The 19,660-nt window shown below is 38.1% G+C and overlaps 1 protein-coding gene across 1 annotated transcript in view; it reads left to right on the top strand.

Moving 5' to 3' along the window:
* The window catches only part of cntfr (ciliary neurotrophic factor receptor), a 238,069-nt gene that overhangs the window by 120,152 nt on the left and 98,257 nt on the right, over positions 1 to 19,660 (top strand). The window contains exon 3 of the mRNA XM_067432680.1: positions 12,781 to 13,014. Coding sequence (XP_067288781.1) covers positions 12,781 to 13,014 — 234 coding nt within the window. The remainder of the gene's footprint in view (positions 1 to 12,780; positions 13,015 to 19,660) is intronic.

Here is a 19,660-nt window from a genome sequence, read left to right on the forward strand (position 1 = left end):
AAAGTCATCTTTTGATTAGAAAACCCACAACATTGTCCTGAGATGTTGATTCATATCGAACCATTTGAAAATTAGTCCGATTTAAATAATAATTGCAAAATACTCCAAAATATTATATTGCCATTATAGTGTTAAATTTTACAATTCAGGATTTTTTTTAAGACCAAGGACAAATTGTTGTCCTGGTGAAACCGAAAAAGTGTGTCTCTGAAAAGCCCTGAATGTGCTCTTTACAGGAAATCCAGGCTTAAAACTGTATAATGTATGGTGTCTGATAAATTCGCTCAAATATAATGTCCTCGTACGAGGACAGTGGTGTAAACTCACAATCAACAGACACCCCAAAATATGAAAATACAACAGTCAAATCCAAATTATACATTTATCAGCCAAAACCTCAAATTAACAAGATATTGTTACCAGAACATACGACTGACAATATTGTATTAGATTGCTCTCTTCTTCTTTTTTTGTATTATTGGAAATATGATTGTGGCAAGCAGTGCGAGGCAGAAAGCTGTGGGAACGGAGCGAGCATCACTTGTGTGCCACATTGGCCTCAAGTCTAACAGAGAAGCTATGACAGGATGAAAGGAGCAGTGATGACAGCAAGGGAGGAGAGAGGATCAAGCCTGGATTATTTATGTTGGAGTTTTTTATTTTTTTATTTTTTAGTTTAATTAGCAGTTGTCCATGAAGGGCTGTCACTTTACTTTCATTTTGTTGTTTTGGTTTATTAAAGTTAAATTTATTTGTATTTTAAATGAGTGTAATTGAATTTCATTAAAGTTTTATGTGCAATATTAAAGGTTCAGGGAGGAAGAAGGTGGGATAATAGTCCACGCCTGGTCATCTATTTTCTTAGCCTAGAAATCTAGACACACCCTAGTAGCAGAAAATGTAATTTGCAGCCAGGGTCATCGAGCAACTCTCCGTTGTCTTGCAAGCTCTAAGAACCAAACTCTAGTCAGGCCAATCACATCGAGTATACAGTCAGTAGGTGGGCTTAACATAATGACGGCAGAGTTGCAATGGTTCCGCGTACTCATTATGTTATTATAATGCTCATAAGTCATTATGTTTAGCCCACCCACTGCCTCTATACACGATGTGATTGGCCTGACTAGAGTTTGGTTCTTGAAGCTCACAAGACAACGGAGAGTTGCTAGACGACCCTTTGCTGCAAATAAAATTTGCTGCTGCTAGGGTGTGTCTGGATTTCTAGGCTAAGAAAATAGATGACCAGCTGGAGAAGAGCATCCTTTTGAATCGACTTTGGCTGTGACTCTGAAAGACTTGGAGTTTCTTTAAGAAAAGAACAAAGAACGGCACTGAAGTCATTCTTAAAAAGAAAGATGTGTTCGGAGTTTTGCTGACAGGATAAGGCAAAAGTTTAAGCTCCGTTTTACCTTCTCTGTTGCTCTGGTTGGTTGTAGCACTATTCTATTGTGTGCAGAGGAAATTTGAAAGACAACCATTTATCCCGCCTCTCGGATTGAACCCTGCCAATGGTGTGTTCCCAGACCCAACATCTTGATGTGGATCTGGCTTGTCAGGCTACTCTTGTGAGACTCGAGGCCACCGGCCTCGCTCCGTTCCCACAGCTCTCGGCCCAACTCCTGCTTGCCACAATGATTTATAGCACTTTTTTTGTCAGTAAATGAATATTAGAATTAGAAAAGTAGGGATGTGTTCACATGACTGACTATTCTTCTAGTCAGTCGTGCGGACCCATCCCTACTTTTCAAATTCTAATATTCATTTACTGACAAAAAAGTGCTAATCGTAATAGTTGTAGTACAGTATATATTAATCTTATAGTTGACCAATGTGGTCAACTATTACATTGTATTGGGTTTGTAAATCTAGCTGATATTTTTTTTTAGATTAGGGAGTGTACTGTTTACTAGCATGTTAATTGTCTAATCGTAATTTGCACAGTGTAGGCGAGCAAAATCTTCAATAATAATCAAAGATGCTCTTTACACTGCAAACATGCAATGCTGCACTTGCAGTGTAGACAAGCTGTGAAACTGTCAGGATATTTAATATATCCCTCTGAGAAGTCTTTAATTTCATCCCCTTTAAAGCACAACGTCTGCATCATCAAAGCAGTGCTTTTGTTAACAATTTACCCCTTTCAACAAAAAAATTAAGACAATCACCATCAGACTTCAGAGTCCCTGCTGTGAACAATGTTCTTGTTATTATTCATAATCCATTTTTATGAGGGCTATGACAGTGCAATTAATGACTTTGGTTTTGGATATTGCCCTCAGCCCTGATACATCTGATTGGTGTTACCCAAAATCAGACTAAATGTAGAAGTTGTCCTTAAGATCAACAAATGAAGCAATGGTTTACACAACCTAGTGACTAATCACCTTTTAAAAGTTGTTTTTTTTTCATCCCTTGTGTTCCCTTGTTTCTTTTTATGGGGGATATATAGGAATATTCTTGATTGCAGTATATCATCTTCTGGTCTAGAGAAAATTTATAAACCCTGGTCAAAAGGATTTTTTTCTTATAAGAAAAAAAAAAAAAAAAACTTTTTTTGGAGACATGCCTAGGCCTGACATGATAAATGATCTAAAAGTGCTACTTTGGCTGGCACCCTGGCATCATTTCAAACATGCTTTGTGATCCCTTCAGCATAGCAACGTTTTTAAATCAGAGTACATCGTTTGCACCAAGTCATCAAATTCCAGTCGCAAGCATTTCCCCTTTTGACATAAACACATCAGCATCTCAAAAAGACCCTATGCCTCGAGATTGATTGGGGAAATGATAACAACGGCTGAGCAAATGGAGACAAATTACGGCCAGCGTTGTTGGTGCTCTGAGTGGCTGTCAAAACAGACGTAAAAAACGAGCGTTAGGATTCTTTCTGACCCCTGCCGGAGCTCGTTCATCCCCTCTCCCTCCTGCTGCCACCCTGCGAGGAGAATGGGAACAGAGAAGGAGCGACTGTTGGTTTTAGGCCTCAGTGTACTTCCTGTAAACTATGGGAGTGCTTTGTAATGACATCCAGGTATGTTTGCTCTTCATTTTGCACGGCTCATCTGTGATCAGTGCTGGAGGACATGTGTGCTGGTAGAGATGGAGTAAGAGAGGGAGGCGTACAGCAAGCAGATTTCGATCCTTCCTGATGAAGAGGACAGGGGGCCGCAGACACAGGGCTGCCACGGGATGTTTACATTCCACCAGCAAGGCCACGCAATTCCCTCATTCAAAGCAGAGCCGAGGTAAAGCGGCGGAATAAATGTGCAAGTAATCTGGGTATAAAGGAGTGTTTTCTCCAAGGGCCTGGGGGTCAATGCAGCAGGTTCTTGCTTAATTCATACTAAGAATGAATTAGATATTAGAAAATAATTGCAAAGTGGTCTTGGAACTTATTTTACAATCCGTTTATTTCTGCCACAATATATTTTATGGGGCACATCAGTTGTTAGTCTGTGTTTACAAATATTTATAAGCTAGAAGACTTCATAACATGCCATTGGCACTACAGGAATAAGCTTAGTGACTTGAAGGCTCCAAAACATCATCAGTCAACTGTGAATGCTTTTTGATTTGGCTTGTTACCAATGAACATTGCACTCTGGAATATCTTGGCCCAAGGTCATCCATCAAATATGAATGAAACCTAGTTTTTGAATATGTCTGTTTTTACGCTGTGCATTTACACTGTGCTTATTAAGTTGCTCTGCGTAATTTTTGCCTTGCAGGAAAGCACATCCCACTGAAATATTAGTTACACTGCAGTGTTCAGCATTTGTTTTTTTTCTCCTTCCATGCCACGATCTTCACAGAAGTTAAGTAATAGTAATAAAGCAACAAGCAAATCATCGTATTTCTCCAGCTACATCTGCTAAATTTGTCGCACGTTTGGTTTTAGTTGGACCACTCTTGTCAGTGCAAAATCTCATTGGTTCAAAATCTCAAAGACCAAAAACAAAGATAGCCGTGTCACTTCCCACTTGAAAAAAATACTGTAGAACATCACTTAAACTCAGACATCCAACTTGTAAAGCGATTAGGAGATTCAGAACTCCGGGATGCACAAGCATGCAAACATGACAGCACTTAGTTAGATGTACATGGTCATTCATATTTTGTATCATTCACACATATGTATCCCTGAGCCTGTTTAGCTAAATATTTGCAGAGACAGGTAATGCTTGCATTTATCCTCTGCAGTTTGGTTACTGAGAGATCTTTCACTTGCTAAGTTAACAATAATTTTGCTATTTCGTTTCCTTATACTAGGCTTACTGCGATAGTTGGTGTTACCGGTGTTCAGCTGAAACACCAGTTACACCACTTGCCCACCGCGGCACCACACCATTGTCATTTTAATGTTTTATAGTAGTACAAATATTTATTTATTTTTCAGTTAGAGAACAGATATTAGAATTCAAAACTGAATGTGTCTGCTTAACTCGTTCCCCGCCAGCATTTAAAAAAAAAGTTGCCAGCCACTGCCAGGGCTTTTGACCATTTTCATAAAAATTTTATAGCCCAAAGAATATTTTGTTTTATGAATATCCAAGCATAAAATATATCAAAAGAAAGAGATGACCCTCTTCTTTAAAAAAAAAAAAAAAATCATGCATATCTTCTTTATCAACACTTAAATATGGGTAAATTTCATAAAAAAAAGGAACATTTTGAACATAAAGCTGAGAAAATCACGTTTTTGTGAGAGACTGTATCCAGATCAGATTCAGAGCGATGATTAAACACAGATGGAGTAGCTCAAGTCCATCAACACCCCTAATGCTTGCACAGTCCTGTAGCTTGTTCTGGGTCAATATTTCATTCACTAACATTAGATAGTTTTGATTTATATGATGATTAATGTTGATGATCACGTTATTTTACATATGTATTTGCTTACATAGGATCGCTTGTTTTACTCCGTCTTCCTTGTATGTGTTTTGATTAGCAGATTATGTATAGTACTTATTCAGAAAATACGTAATAGCACCCCTTTGCAAAAATTCTGTGTTTGGCAGGGAAGCGTTTTCTCACCAATAACAGAAACTTCTGTGTTTGGCGGGGAAAAAGTTAATACAGTGTGAGCAAAACGAGAGTGGCAGCACAGACTAGCAGCAAGAGTCAGATTTAATTTAGTGGATGGCGGAAGATTTGGTTTCAAAGTGAAATATAAAAGTGCATATTTAAGCGAGTTTTGTTGTTGTAGTTTCCGTTAAGAATAATAATAAACCTACCATTCAAGCAATTGCCATCCCCGAAATGGCACTAATTGTAAAGCAGAAGTAAAATGTGTACAGCCATTCATAATGGTGCATATCCACTGGCAAGGATCACGAGCGTTTTCAGATCATTCCTATGAAAGCTCAACTTTCAAAGAAAATAATTGAAAACAGTAGCTTTCCTCCGCACCGTTATGAATGCCCGTGCGGCCGCCAGTATTAGCAGTGGGAAAATGTCCTCACTGCCACATCCCTACATTATACATAATCTTTTGAGTATCAACACTTACAGTATATTGACCAATTGAACCAAGATAAATATTTCATATGAATGAAACGCATTAAACATTAAATGTCCTGATTGTCTGTTGCATAAAAACTTTAAGTGAAGACCTGACATCGGAATCACCCGGTTGATTGGGACACGGTGTAAGACTAGACCAGCTCCCTGCATACTTCGCAATCATGATAATCACAGCATAGCATCAATACTACCATGATAACATACGGTCCAGTGGCTGCAATAGTGTTATTCTCTTACAGTGTATGATAGTGCTTCTGGCTCCAATTCTGTAATACACAATCTACCTACTTGATAGGCTGAAATTCACAAACTTGCACCAAATCAATGACATGTACACAGCAAGCACAGCCCCATATATCTCCACAGACTGTCAGCAGCAGCTAGATTTCCATTCCACATGTGGAATGCTAAGGATGTATGTTACTGTGTATTAGCAAATGAAGGGGGTTGCTATTGCTGTGGAGTGCATTTCTGAGATTAGGATCCAGTTCAATCAGGGTTGCTTTTGTGTATTAGGGCTTTGGGTGCGAGTGGGATGGGGTGCTTTAATCTCCTCTGGTGCCGATTTGCATTGGAGCGTTGCCTCATGCTGCTCTCCATCACAAGGGGCTGTTGAGTTGTACATCCTGTTTCATCTCCTCTGGCAGGCTGCTCGTGTGTCTGGGGAAACAAAGTGAGACTGAGTTTCTGTCAAAAGTTCCATTGTGCATTGAATTGGGAAAATAATAAGCCTTTATTAAAAATATTTAAAAAAAACTATTTCAAACGATGCAAGGCCCACATCATTACATCCTTGTATCTTTTCTTCTGACTAGTGGAGATATTACATTAAAAAAAAAAAAACTATCTCTCTCCAAAAAATTATCTGAACAAATGAGATATAGGGATTTGTTGCAGAGATTTTACAGTTGAAGGACATTGTTAGACATAGCACTAAGCAGAATAATATGACCAATATTATAGATAGAAAAACATGATCTGAATCTTGAACTGGGATAAAAATAAATTTAAAAAAAAACACATCAATTCATTCCCCTCTCATCAGTAACCCTGTATGTATGTATTATAATATTCATTGTGGTCAGTTTATGCTTTGTTCTCAAGAAATGCATCCGATAACGATCAATTTATGATATTTGCATAAAATTCAACTGGTGGGCGTAAAGTAGTGATTTTACAAAGACTTTGAACTTGGCTCCAGCTGTAATTCTGTAACTCGTAGGCATGGATCGACCATTGGCTTTGAACGTGGTTTGAGCAATAGTTCCATCTCTAAAATTTGACTGGAAAATTATTCATTTGACTTAGTATGCTTAGTATATACCCATTTAGGGGTCTTCGTAGGTCACAAGCTAAAGTAAAACTTGTAGAAAGAGTGTTGGTCTTCAACTAGATAGTCTTTGAAGCATGTGGTGCATCACAGGAGGTCTGGGAGGAGAGAGAAAATCAGGAACAGCGCCAGTGGCTTGGAGTAAGCAAGCACCCCCGACAAGTGTAAGAAAATAAACCAAGTAGCCAAACCCACATTCCCAATGTAGAGCGTCTAAGCCCAGGAGCCCAATGATGAAGCTGTCTGATCCATGTAGTATCAATCTGATACTTTCTAATCCTATTGACCTTTGCAGACTATGTAGCATTTCATGACCTTTGTTTGTATGAAAATCCCTCTGTGTTACAATACAATATCAGCCAGGGAGGGAAAACTTCCATATGCCGCAGTACTACCCAGCCCACCCGCAGCCTGGAGGCTCGAGTCCGATGAGTCCTTGTAAACTCTGGCAGCTCTGAAAGCATACTGATGCCATGAAACCAAGGATGTAACAAAATATTCATGATTTGGGGGAATCAAATCTAGAATTTTAAGACTGAGTCAATGGAAGTCATTGAACTTTTTGCATAGTGGTGTTGATTAAAGTCTTTTTTCAAGCTGATTTATTCTGGTAGCAGGTAAAGCTGGTTGGGGAAGTTTGGCTGGTTAAGTTAGTTAGGAACTCTCTTGGGACAGCAGCACACCAGAATCCCATACTGGGCACCAGTACATCCCAAACTTTCACAAGACAACATCCTGAGATTGTGAATCATAAATTGTATATTTCATTGTCGTTGTAATGGTAATAAATGTATACACATGTACTGCACTCTTATGTACTGTCTTTTCTCTGAGAGTTTGAGAACAAAGGACACTCAGAGGTGGACAAAGTACACGACTTCATAACTTGAGTAAAAGTAAAAGTACTACAGGTCAAATATTACAAGTGAAAGTTGTAAAATCAGATTATTACTTGAGTAAAAGTAAAGAAGTATTTGTATCAAAAGTAAATTTCCTTTTTTTATGTCAACGCATTATTTTATGATTGTTGTATAAATGCACATTATGCCATCATGGTTTAAGCCAGTCAGTGATGCTCCATCCGACATACTAGCATACGACTAACTTTAATTTAAATACTTGTATAATAGTTACAAAGCCCTTTACAAAGCTGCTGTCACTTTAAGGCCAAATGCATGGATCCAATACACTGATACACATCGATTTGACAACTTTGTTTATGTGAATACTTGCCAAAATGAACATTTTGACATCTGTCTACTTCCATTTTGCTATAAACTATAAATCAGTGTTCAAAAAATGCTGAGAAATCTTTAATCTTCACGTGACCCTACAAGAGTGATTCCTGCACTCTAAAAAGTGCTGGGTTAAAAACAAACCCAAAAGTTGGGTTGAAAATGGACAAACCCAGAAATTGGGTAGTTTGAATTGGTCGGTCCATTTACTGAGTTCCAACAACCCATTTTCTGGGTTTGTCCATATTCACCCCAACTTGGGTTGTTTTTAACCCAGCACTTTTTAGAGTGTCTACAAAAACTGAAATACATTTTAAAGAAGAAGAAAACAACCACTGACTTTCAAAGCTGCTACAGAAACGACTTTCAACTTTGAGGATCTTGATAGAAATGTAGTGGAGTAAAAAGTACGATATTTGTCTTTCAAATGTAGTAAAGTTAAGGTCATAAGTTTCCCAAAAAAAAAATAAAAAAATTGAATCAAAGAAAAATAACAGATACTCAAAAAGTGTACTTAAGTAGAGTACTCAAGTACATTTACTTGGTTTCTGTCCACCTCTGCTCATTTACATAGACAGCTTCTGTTCGTGCAGCCAATTAACTGCTTTGTAATTTTGCCGCATGTTTCAGAAGGACAGCTGTTCCTCATCTAGCTAGGAGTTCTTGTTGTCCGTCCGGTCCTCTGTTGGCCGGCCTAGAATTCCCTCCACAAGCAACACTGCATATGCCCTGCTCATAAACCTTTAGCACTTCCATGTGGGTGTAAAGTCCCTCTCCTCTCATCTCTACATGACGCCTCCGCTAACCTCTGCGGCCAGTTTACATCTACATTATTAAGTGTCAGTTTGACAACTGCTTTAAACTCCAACCGCATTTTCCCCTTCCACCCTATTCCTAACGGGACCTTCAAACTCATTGCCCTTGAAGCTGCACGTTCACAGCAAATGTATCGGAAGTTGTATGACTTGTAGTTGGATTTGTTTAAAGTACTGTAATATGCATGTTTAGAGATTTTGAGACGTTGAGGCATGATGTTATTGTGGGTAGTGAAAGTTTGAGGTCTGATCCTGCAATCAGACTAGCTTTTTCAAACTAATTTCCTATCCTAAAGAATAAATGCAGTTATGGTGTATTAACATAGAATTGCCAAGTCCATGCCACCCTGTGGGAATACTTGAAAGGAAGCAAACCTAAGATCTGATATGGCCATAAAATAAGTAGCTTCTAATTGCATAATGGGAATTAGGCATTCTGAGCTATTCTGAGATATGAGGAATTGTTCCAGGGCTTTGTTTTGTTGTGCCAATGCGCCACCATTTACGCGCCCTATCGCTGCCTGCCCACAGCTTCAACAGATAAGCAGGCAGGAAACAAGAAAAGGATTTATTTGATGCTCCGTAATAGCACAGTCTGGAAAAAGTGGGCAGACAAGTGAGAGGAAACCCCTTAATGAGAATCCTCAAAGGGAACAAGGCAGAGGGCAAAGCAATGACTCCCATACTAAAGATATTTAGAGAGGAGATATTTCACAGGCTTACACAACTGAGATTCCTCACAAAGCATCGTCTTCTGAGGGTATCTCAAACAAATAGAGCTATAAAATGAGCATTTGAGAAGTCCAGCTTGAATTCAGCATTACAATTATTCTTTTTTTTAAATATTTAACACATGTCTGAGAATGATAATCAACGGTTACAGGGTACAAAGAAATGATAGGGTACACTCAGAATAAAAGGTTCTATAACCTTAAAAGGTTATATCGGCACTAGGTATTTGGAACCCCTAAAAGGTTATATATAGAACCCTTTTTATATAGATCTTTCAATCTTTGTAACCAGAAAAAAGGTTCTATATGGAACCTTTTAGGGGTTCATTCATTATCATTTGTTTTGTCCTTTCCGGATGAAATACTTCATATTATTGACAAACATTTCACTGCATTATTCAGTGTATTCAAATGAATTTATAAATGCTTGTGAATTATCACAAAATTCAAGATATGGGGGTTAGAAAATGAATATATTTGTTTCGTTTTATGTAGTTAATCAATATCACACGAAGAGTGCCATTTCCGTTTTTCTCCTGCAAAAATCAGCATGATTAAAGTGTGATATTAAGTTACTACAACAGTTTACATTTACATTTATGCATTTAGCAGACACTTTTATCCAAAGCGACTTACAACTGAGGAGTACAGGAAGCGATCTGTCATGAAGAGGTGAAGAAACGCAAAAACTGCCCTATACACGCAAAGATTTCGATATTACTCTGAGTAGCAAAAACTAGAATAGAGAGGGAAAAGAGAAAAAAAATAGAGGAGTTAGATTATTAAACAATTTAATAACAACTACAGAATGTTGCAGAAGGATGTAAAATATGAATGAATAATAGCCTAATGAACCTTTGTGCCAAAAAGGGTTATTTCTTGTCATTATAAAACCTTTTTAGCATAAAAGGTTCTTTGGAGTTGAGTAAAGAACCCTATGGTTCTATATAGATCCCCAATGAAACATTTTTTTCTAAGAGGGTATGGAGGAGTTCTGTTGAATACAAAACACTACAAATGCATGCTAAATGACATACTAATTGTCAGTTTAAAGTCAAGAGAATATAATCACCCTTATTTTTAAAGTTGAAAAAAAAAAAAAAAAAAAAAAAAAATCTATAGCGTGATAATTAGGATGATGAAATCAGCAGACATTCAAGTTAGTTCAAAGCACAAGGTGACCGGAGATTTTTCTTTGAGCTAAGACTAACGGAAGTGATACATAACTTATTCGAAAAGTTACTCCCGTTCTGTCATTTAAAAATGATAGATCACATTATAAAATATTCTGTTTGGATTTAAAAGTGAGGTTAAGGTTTCGGTTGCTTGGCAGACATCAAATTGACTAATAGGATACTATTATCTGCAGGGAAAGTTTCCCTGTAGCAACATCAGCGCTATGCTCCTATCTCAAATATTTTGTCATTGCTTATAGGCTTATAAGTTATTATCTGTAAAGATAGAAATATGTTTTCTGTAAGCAGAAAATTTGCAGTCAAATTTCCACCTGCATAGCACTCTATCTGTACTGCCTAATGGGCATTTCTGTGTTATAGCAAACAGTTGCCACTGTCACCATCCTCCTCTCTTGAATGCAACGGCCTTTTGCTTTCCATTCTACTCAACACTGCTGCATCACAGGCTTTGACATCGGAGTAAATGTAAAATTCATGGATTTGGTTTGCCCAGAGCGTGTGGATCAAGCTACAGGGGTAGTTAGTCAGGTCAGTGGAAGGAAGAGAGATTGCTTTTTCCGACCCCTGTGCATTGTGGGAGTCACGACGCCGTAATGAAAGTCAAAGAGGAGCATTGATGTGTTCTGAGTTTTGTTTGTTTGCCTGTTTGTGTATTCCGAACCTTCTTTTTTTTCTTATGTTTCTTTCATTGTTGCAGCTGTCGCATGACGGCGGACATCTATAGGGCATTACTCGTGGTTGCGACATGAAGAAATGCATTTTCGTTTGATGTCAAAGCCCATAACAACATGCCTTAGGGTGTGAATAAAGATTCTGTAGAAAAACAACTACATCTTCCTTTTCTTGTGAAAAACACAGTAATGACCGAACTGATTTTAAGTAGAAAAATAAACAGACCCAGTATTTTCTCATCACAGGCAAACCAAAAAACCAACTGTGTTCGATAGTCTTAGCCAAAATACATTCATTCATAAAAAATAAAATAAAAATGTTTGCAGACTTTGCACTCAATCTAAGATATTCTCAGACAAGCTTTCAAGAGAATCTCCTCACATTTTGTCATGCATCTGGAGTGGAAAACACAGCGGATGTCCATCTAGTGCATGTTTTTTTTTACAAAACAATGGAATTCAGCACAGTAGAATACAAAAATGTGATCTGTATTGTACTTGAATGTTGCTGGGTTCGACAGTGTAAGCATTTCATTCGCATTTGGAATCATTGTGGAATACGGGACGGATTCCCCCTGGGAATTTTGGAAATTATTTTTTGATACAGCCAGAGAACCACTAATATTACACAGTCAAGGTTAAAGAGTCCAACTAAAGCAAACATTTATCACCATCATGGTGACTTCCAACAAAACTATTATTTTCATTAAAACAGAAATAAAGTCAATCTGGTTAGTTATAAGTTAGTTTACATATTATTGTTAGGTTTAGTAATTTACACATTTTTATTTACCAAATTTAAGGTTGCACACAATGAAAAAGTCTCCATCTTGATCTGAATCATCAACAAGCAGCAGACGAGGCGAAAAAGACTGCCTTTTGTAAATGTCCTCCAATCAGTGAATTAGTTATCTTGTTGCCAGACAGAACTCCTTGCATGGCCAATCGCATTAAAGCAAGACCAGAGTGGGCTATTTTAATTCTTTATGATTTTGAGTTCATACAACTTGAAATCTTAAGTTTATGTATTTTGTAGGTTAATAAGTTATACTAACTTATATGTTTGAGTTTCTGGACTAAACTAGTAATATTTAGTCAAGATTACTTGACTTATTTAAGTAATGACAACATTAGGGTTTACAGTGTGTAAACTGAATGTCTCTTTGAATCCCTCTTTGATTTTCATTGTGCCTCCTTTAGTTCTTTAAATTTGCTCCTAATTATGTCAAGCCATGTGTTGCAATCATGATGACGTTAACTCTCTGTTCTTTTTTCTCAGGTGCCAGGATTCAATATGAAAGAATAGGAAGTGATGTCACTATGCAGTGCGGCTCGCTGGACAACGATGCCTCTGTAACATGGAAGGTGAATGGCACGGACGTGAAGGCCCGTCGGCGAGAAGAAGGACCACGGCTCATCCTGATGGAGGTGAACATGAGTAGCAACGGCTTATACAGCTGCTTCCAAAACCCCGACGGCCAGCGCCGCGACCAGATCAATCTCCGCGTCGGACGTAAGTAGTGACTGTTTATCCCGATTTCATCTTTCTCATGTTCACTACATCCTTCCCAGAACTTTGAATAACCCTGGACTGTGTTTACCCCGACACTTCTTTTTCTAAACAAGCACTGCGCACGTTTCCGCCGCTTGCTAGCCGGTCATCTCATAAAGGCCAGTAACCTCTTGTTTGGATGTCTCCACTGTGTATTTGAAGAGTCTAATTATTAACAACAAACGTCATTGTTTGACCCTGACTGCTCCTTGGTTCTCCTTCGGCCCCTGATCCCAAACCGTGTCTTCTTTAGCAAGCAGCTGCTTCCATCTGTGTGGGAGTCACTGGGGTGCAAGTTTTATGTCTGTTCTATTTGTCAATTGGATTAAATTGTCGTACTGGATCTTTTTTATGAGGATGTACAACATGATGTGAGAGAAGATAGTAGGCCTAGTCCAGATGTGCACAACACAACAGGGTCATTTTTTTAGGACTTCTGAGTGGCCCCCATAAAACTATTGGGACATTCAATCACTCTAAGCTGTATATAAAAGGAACACTCCACTTTTTTGAAAATAGGCTCATTTTTCAACTCTCCCTAGAGTTAAACAGTTGAGTTTTACCATTTTCGGTCTGGGGCCGGATTCACAAAAATGTTCTTAAGAAGGAGGTTCTCGTCCACTATTGTCTTGCCAGTTGGTGCGAGCTATGCTGGTTTTATACTCGTCCATATGGTATAGTTATTAATATTATATTTTGCTAGCTACTGTTATGTTGTGATGCTTAATATTTGAAACAACCCAATAAATTGGTTAAACATCTTACATTTGGGTATTTAAGATAGGTTGGAGGTTATCCTAACTTTAAGAAGTTATTTACGATGATTTTTAAGAACATTCTTTTCGTGACTTTGAATAATTCTTAAATTTTATCTTAAGAACAATCATAAGAAAAAAGATAAGAACATTTTTAAGAATTTTTTTTAGGAATGCAAAACATTCTTATATGTTTTCTTAAGTTAGAAAATAAGAAGAAATTGCAGTTAAGTAGAATTTTATTCTTAAGAATGTTTTGCGAATCCGGCCCCTGGTGGTAGAACTTTTAGCATAGCTTAGCATAGATAAGAATCTGAATCTGATTAGACCATTAGCATTTCACGCAAAAATGAGCAAAGACTTTTTTTCCCTTTTTAAAACTTAACTCTTCTTTAGTTACATTGTATACTAAGACCGACGGAAAATTGAAAGTTGAGATTTTCTATGCTGATATGGCTTGGGACTATACTCTCATTCCTGTGTAATAATCAAGGAACTTTGTTGCCGTACCATGGGTGCAGCCGGCGCAATGATATTATACAGCGCCTGAAAATAGGCTAACTTCCGCAAACATAACCAACGTGACAACCTGCTTACAAAGGGAGCGTGCTGGGAACTATTTTCAGGCACTGTGTGTAATACCATGGTGTCTGCTACAACCATGGTATGGCAGCAAAGTTCCTTTCAATATTACACAGGAATGAGAGCCATGTTTCTAGCCATAGTGGACTAGAAAATCGCAACTTTTCATTTTCTGTCGGTCTTAGTACATTATGTAACTACAGAAGAGTCAAGTTTTAAACAGGCTAAATATCAATACTTTTTGGTCATTTTTGAGCAAGATGCTAACGGTCTAATTAGATTCAATGATCTATGCTAAGCTATGCTAAAAGTATTACCGCCAGATCCAAAGATCACCTGAATGGATCTGAAAACGGTAAAACGCAACTGTTTGGCAGTTGGAAAATGAGCCTTTTTTCAAAGAATGTGGAGTGTCCCTTTAAATATCTGTATAGCTGTTTATTAATCATCAAATTTGTTCAGATAGGCTGTGGATTTTATGAGCGTTTAGAAAAAAGGTGGGCGACTTGGTAGAATTGTAGATTCTTTTTCCATAACTATAACCCCACAGCTAAATTCAGAACAGCTATGCTGTAGCAAATGTGCGAAGCACTGCAATCAATATTATGTGACAAGATGCTACCCGTAACGCCGCCTGACAGCAATTTCATTGACTAATCAAATTAGACGAATGAAGAGGGGAAAAGTGGAGATGAGTCCTCTTATGAGAACATGATGAGGAATACGCTTCATCACCCGCCTCTGCGTACTTCCACGGCCCCTGAAAATGTATGCAACATCACATGATCAATAAAAATAGTCTAATTTCTCTAAAGGAATTTCATATTACATGCATTAAAATGCAACATTTCAAAGAGCTCATTACCATTTTTACATGGCAAAAGCTCACAAATGTTCTATCTCTGCAAGAAAAAAATGTGAACTAAATCTCGATTGTTTTCCCTAAGACAAAATGGAGAGCAGATTAAGACTTGTGTTTACTTAGCTACATGTCGTTCCAAACCTCAATCACTTTCAAACTGGTTTTGGAAAGAAATGATGGTGACTCAACGATGACAGAACTTACATTTTGGCATAAACTATCCCTTTAAGACATTAATCTCACGTGTCTCCGCTGTTTACTTCTGGTATTAACATCTGTTCCAGGTGATCTAAACACAAGTGTTCAACCGAGACAGATTGCCATTTACACCTGGAAGTAACATCTTAAATGCGTCTCCTGTGACCTCTTGTGATCAGATTTCATAACCACATTCTTCACAGTGTGTTACTGCATTGTTGATAAAGCACAAACTGTTAAGAAAAAAAAAAAGTCAGCACACTGACACACTGCATTTTAAGTGGGCTACAGGGTGTTTTCTGTTCAGCAGATGCCGTTAAATTGTTCGCGTCTTAAAATTCTTGAACCAAGCGAAGGTGAGAACAGTATTTCATTGTGTGGCTTTGCTCCGCGAAAACAGATTGTGAGCTTATGTCTGGTGGGCTAGTGGCCGTGTGGCCGCACTTCCTCTCTCACAGCGGCTGGATCACGGGCAATGCGGCTCAGCTAACAAGATAAGTTCTGCAGCTAAGTGTCTGAATGAGAATGGCATGGTCCCAATCCCACAGACAGGGAGAGGCCCCTCCGCAAGTACGTCAAACACTCGGCCTATCTGTGACAGGAACGCTTGCCAGGAATTAGAGGGGAAGAATTGGGTCTGGCCATTTACAAGGATTCCTGTAGCTCCTCTAAACAGTCTTTAGTGGTCTGGCATAACCAAAACAGCTTGTAGGTCAACTTTCACTGAGAAACCATAGGAAATAAGTTATGGTTTCCTTGATAATTACGCTGGTTTCGTTTGTGCCCACGGACGGTTCAAGATAGCCACTGCTTTTGTAATGTATTAGCATCGCCTCTCTTTCTCCATCACTGTCCTAGGTATCCGTTAAATCCCTCAATGTATATTAAATATGTTATTATTGTCTGTGATTTTGTTGCACTGCACGGCATTTCCATTTTCAGTGTGGACCTGTAGCAGGAAACCAAAATTTTTTATGAAGAAAGACAAGGATTGGAATTAGTAAACACCATAAACTTGATGGGAAGCTATATCCTCCACACAAGCACTATGGATAAACGTCTCAAGCGTATTAAAGGGATAGTTCACCCAAAAATGAACACTCATCCTAGGTCATCCTAGGTGTAAATGGCATTCTTCTTTCAGACAATAAGAGTTATATTAAAAAATGTACTGGCTCTTCCAAGCTTTATAATGGCAGCGACCAAAATTGCATCCATCCATTATAGTGCATCCATCCATTATAAAAGTACTCCACACAGCTCCGGGGAGTTAATAAAGGCCTTCTGAAGAGAAACGATGGGATTTTGTAAGAACAATATCCATATTTAACACGTTATAAAAGAAAATATCTAGCTTCCAGCCTTCTGTATTCAGCTTATGGAGAAAGTGTTGCACCTCTGGCAGTTTAAAATGCTTACGCTACGTCCAATGTCATTTACAGTTACACTTTTTCCGTAACTTGAATACGGAAGGCCTTTATTAACCCCCCTGACCAACACCAGCCGTGTTGATTGCTTTTATGATGGGCGGATGCACTTTTTTGAGCTGCCATTCACAGCCATTATAATGCTTGGAAGAGCCAGGACATTTTTAAATATAACTCCTATTGTATTCATCTAAAAAAATAATGTATAATATACACCTAGGATGACTTGAGGGTGAGTAAATTATGGGCAAATTTTCATTTTTGGGTGAACTATCCCTTTAACGTTACTCCAAGATTTAGAGTTTCAGTACATTTAGTAAAAGTAAATAATCTTCAAGAATCCAAGTACCTTTGAAAAGATCCGCAACAACCAGATTTTCTAGATATCTTTATAAACAACGTGCTAGATTGTAACTTTTGTAATGAATGAGTATATGAAGCCCCATGATTTTGGAATAAATAATGACCTCATCTATCATACTTCCATAAAGCTGTCTTGAAACACTCAGTATGATTAATACAGTCCTCTGTAGCATTATTGGTTGGCAGGAAATATGATGCATAAGCATAACAATGTTTACTAATAATGCTAAACTTCTGTGAGCGTGTTTGCTTCCTAAATTAGCTTTTTTTTTTTTTCATTTGCTCTTTCTGAAAGTTGTCCAACACAAATTTCTCACATGCACCAAATAGATCCATGAATTGAAATCGCTGACGGGTCAAATTCTCCTGTTATCCATTGGAGAAAAGTAATGACTACCTGCCAAGAACTTATCTATTCATAAGATGAAGAAACAGACAGGCATTGGCCTTCACTGACAACTAAAGTATAAAATCACACAGAAAGTAATGCCAGCCTAAGGGCATGAAAAAAACATTCGCCAGCAAGTTACCTCTTGTAAAGTTCAAAACTTGCACCATCCTTTTCCCTGCTGTTGATTTTCGGTTGCTTGTGGTCTGTCTCAATTTAGCTGTAAGAAACAAGAGAAAGCCATTAAAGTGGCATGTTTTGTCTGCCCTGGGAAAAAGCTGCTTTCCTGCAGGATAAAGTGCTGGGTCTACAGTAAGCAACGCTGAGGGTTCAGGCAGGACCGCAAAGTATGCAAAGGGAAGCGAGCTGTGCCTTTGTCAGAGATAGCATGCTCGTGTTGGGCTGCTTTGCGGTGGTTGTCAGGGAGGAGGTTGGAGAGAAGACATATGTCGAGGTCATCACCGCTTTACTTGAGTGCTCACAACGCCGTAACTATTAAACTTTTATTACAGCAAGCAGAGGCAAACAAAAACATTAAACTAGTTGCTACAGCACCTTTGTGATGTGAATCCTGGTGAAGATAACAAGGGATCATCAAAAAGTATCTTAAGTCTGAGTGAATCCATACAATGGAAGAATATTGTCTCTCTAAAATGAAAGCCAAAAAAAAACAACAACAAAAAAAACAACAACATTAAGGCCCATACATGTCAAGGACGATAACTATAACTGTAAAGTTAGTCCACAGCTATAATGATAACAGCACAAAGGAATGATATCAAATTCAGATGTTTCGCAAGCTGAGGAATGATAAAAAACATTGATAGCCAATCAGAATCCTTTCAGAATCCAAAGAAACTTTAAAGGGATATTTCATGCAAAAAAAATTCTACTGAAAATGCAGCATTTTATTATCCTAAAGAGCGCAATGCAAAACAATTGTGCCACAATTAATGCATTACAGAAAGTGAAAATCGGGCTGATCTTATATCTTCCAAATAATCAAAGTAGTTTCATACACCATTTGAATTTCTTACATGCTTGCATATTTTTGCTCAACAAAAATTTTGGCAGATTCTGTATCATTAGCAAAACATGCAAAATGGCTTTCCTTTCCCCCCTAAGGGACAGGAAAAGAAATCGCTTTCAACTACAAGCCCCCATTAAAAAGTCTGAATTACCATGTGCTGACCACTTCTGATCATTGCCTTGGCCAACAAAAATTGTTGGTCAATTTCTTTGAGAGATGGCCCCAGTTCTTATTTGTATTTTGTTAAGGCTGAGCTCCTTTTCCCTGCCAGCTTTATTGTCTGTGATTGATATTTTGTTTACCATTGGGATCCTCTGGGATTGTGGAGAACGGGTCGGCCAAATGTAGCATACAGTAATTACATCAGAGCTGGAGAGAAACGCTCTTTGAGACAAACCTAGACAAGACTCACCAGCATTGAGAGGCTAATATTTGCATCTGTTTTTAAAGGTTTTAAAATGGTTTGACAATAAGTTGGCTAAATTGTGCTTTATAATGTAAAAGGAAACCGGCAATATAACAGTTTGTATTTGCTAAATTATGTATATCTGTTCTATTTGGTTGCTATAATACTATAAAAATAAAAATACACTTTATTACCAAGACGCCTTTAGATTAACTTTCTTAATCTGCAGGGTTTAATATAAAGTTGGCCCACCCTTTACTGCTATAACAGCTTCAACTATTCTGGGAAGGCTTTCCACAAGGTTTAGGAGTGTTTTTATGGGAATTTTTGACCATTCTTCTAGAAGCGCATATATGAGGTCAGGCACTGATGTTGGACGAAAAGGCCTGGCTTGCAGTCTCCGCTCTAATTCATCCCAAAGGTGTTCTATCGGGTTAAGGTCAGGACTATGTGCAGGCCAGTCAAGTTCCTCCACACCAAACTTGCTCATCCATGTCTTTATGGACCTTGCTGTGTGCACTGGTGCACAGTCATGTTGACGCAGGAAGGGGCCATCTCCAAACTGTTCCAACCAAGTTGGAAACATGAAATTGTCC

Source organism: Pseudorasbora parva, chromosome 23 (assembly GCF_024679245.1).
Source record: "Pseudorasbora parva isolate DD20220531a chromosome 23, ASM2467924v1, whole genome shotgun sequence".
In the NCBI taxonomy this organism is placed as follows: domain Eukaryota; kingdom Metazoa; phylum Chordata; class Actinopteri; order Cypriniformes; family Gobionidae; genus Pseudorasbora; species Pseudorasbora parva.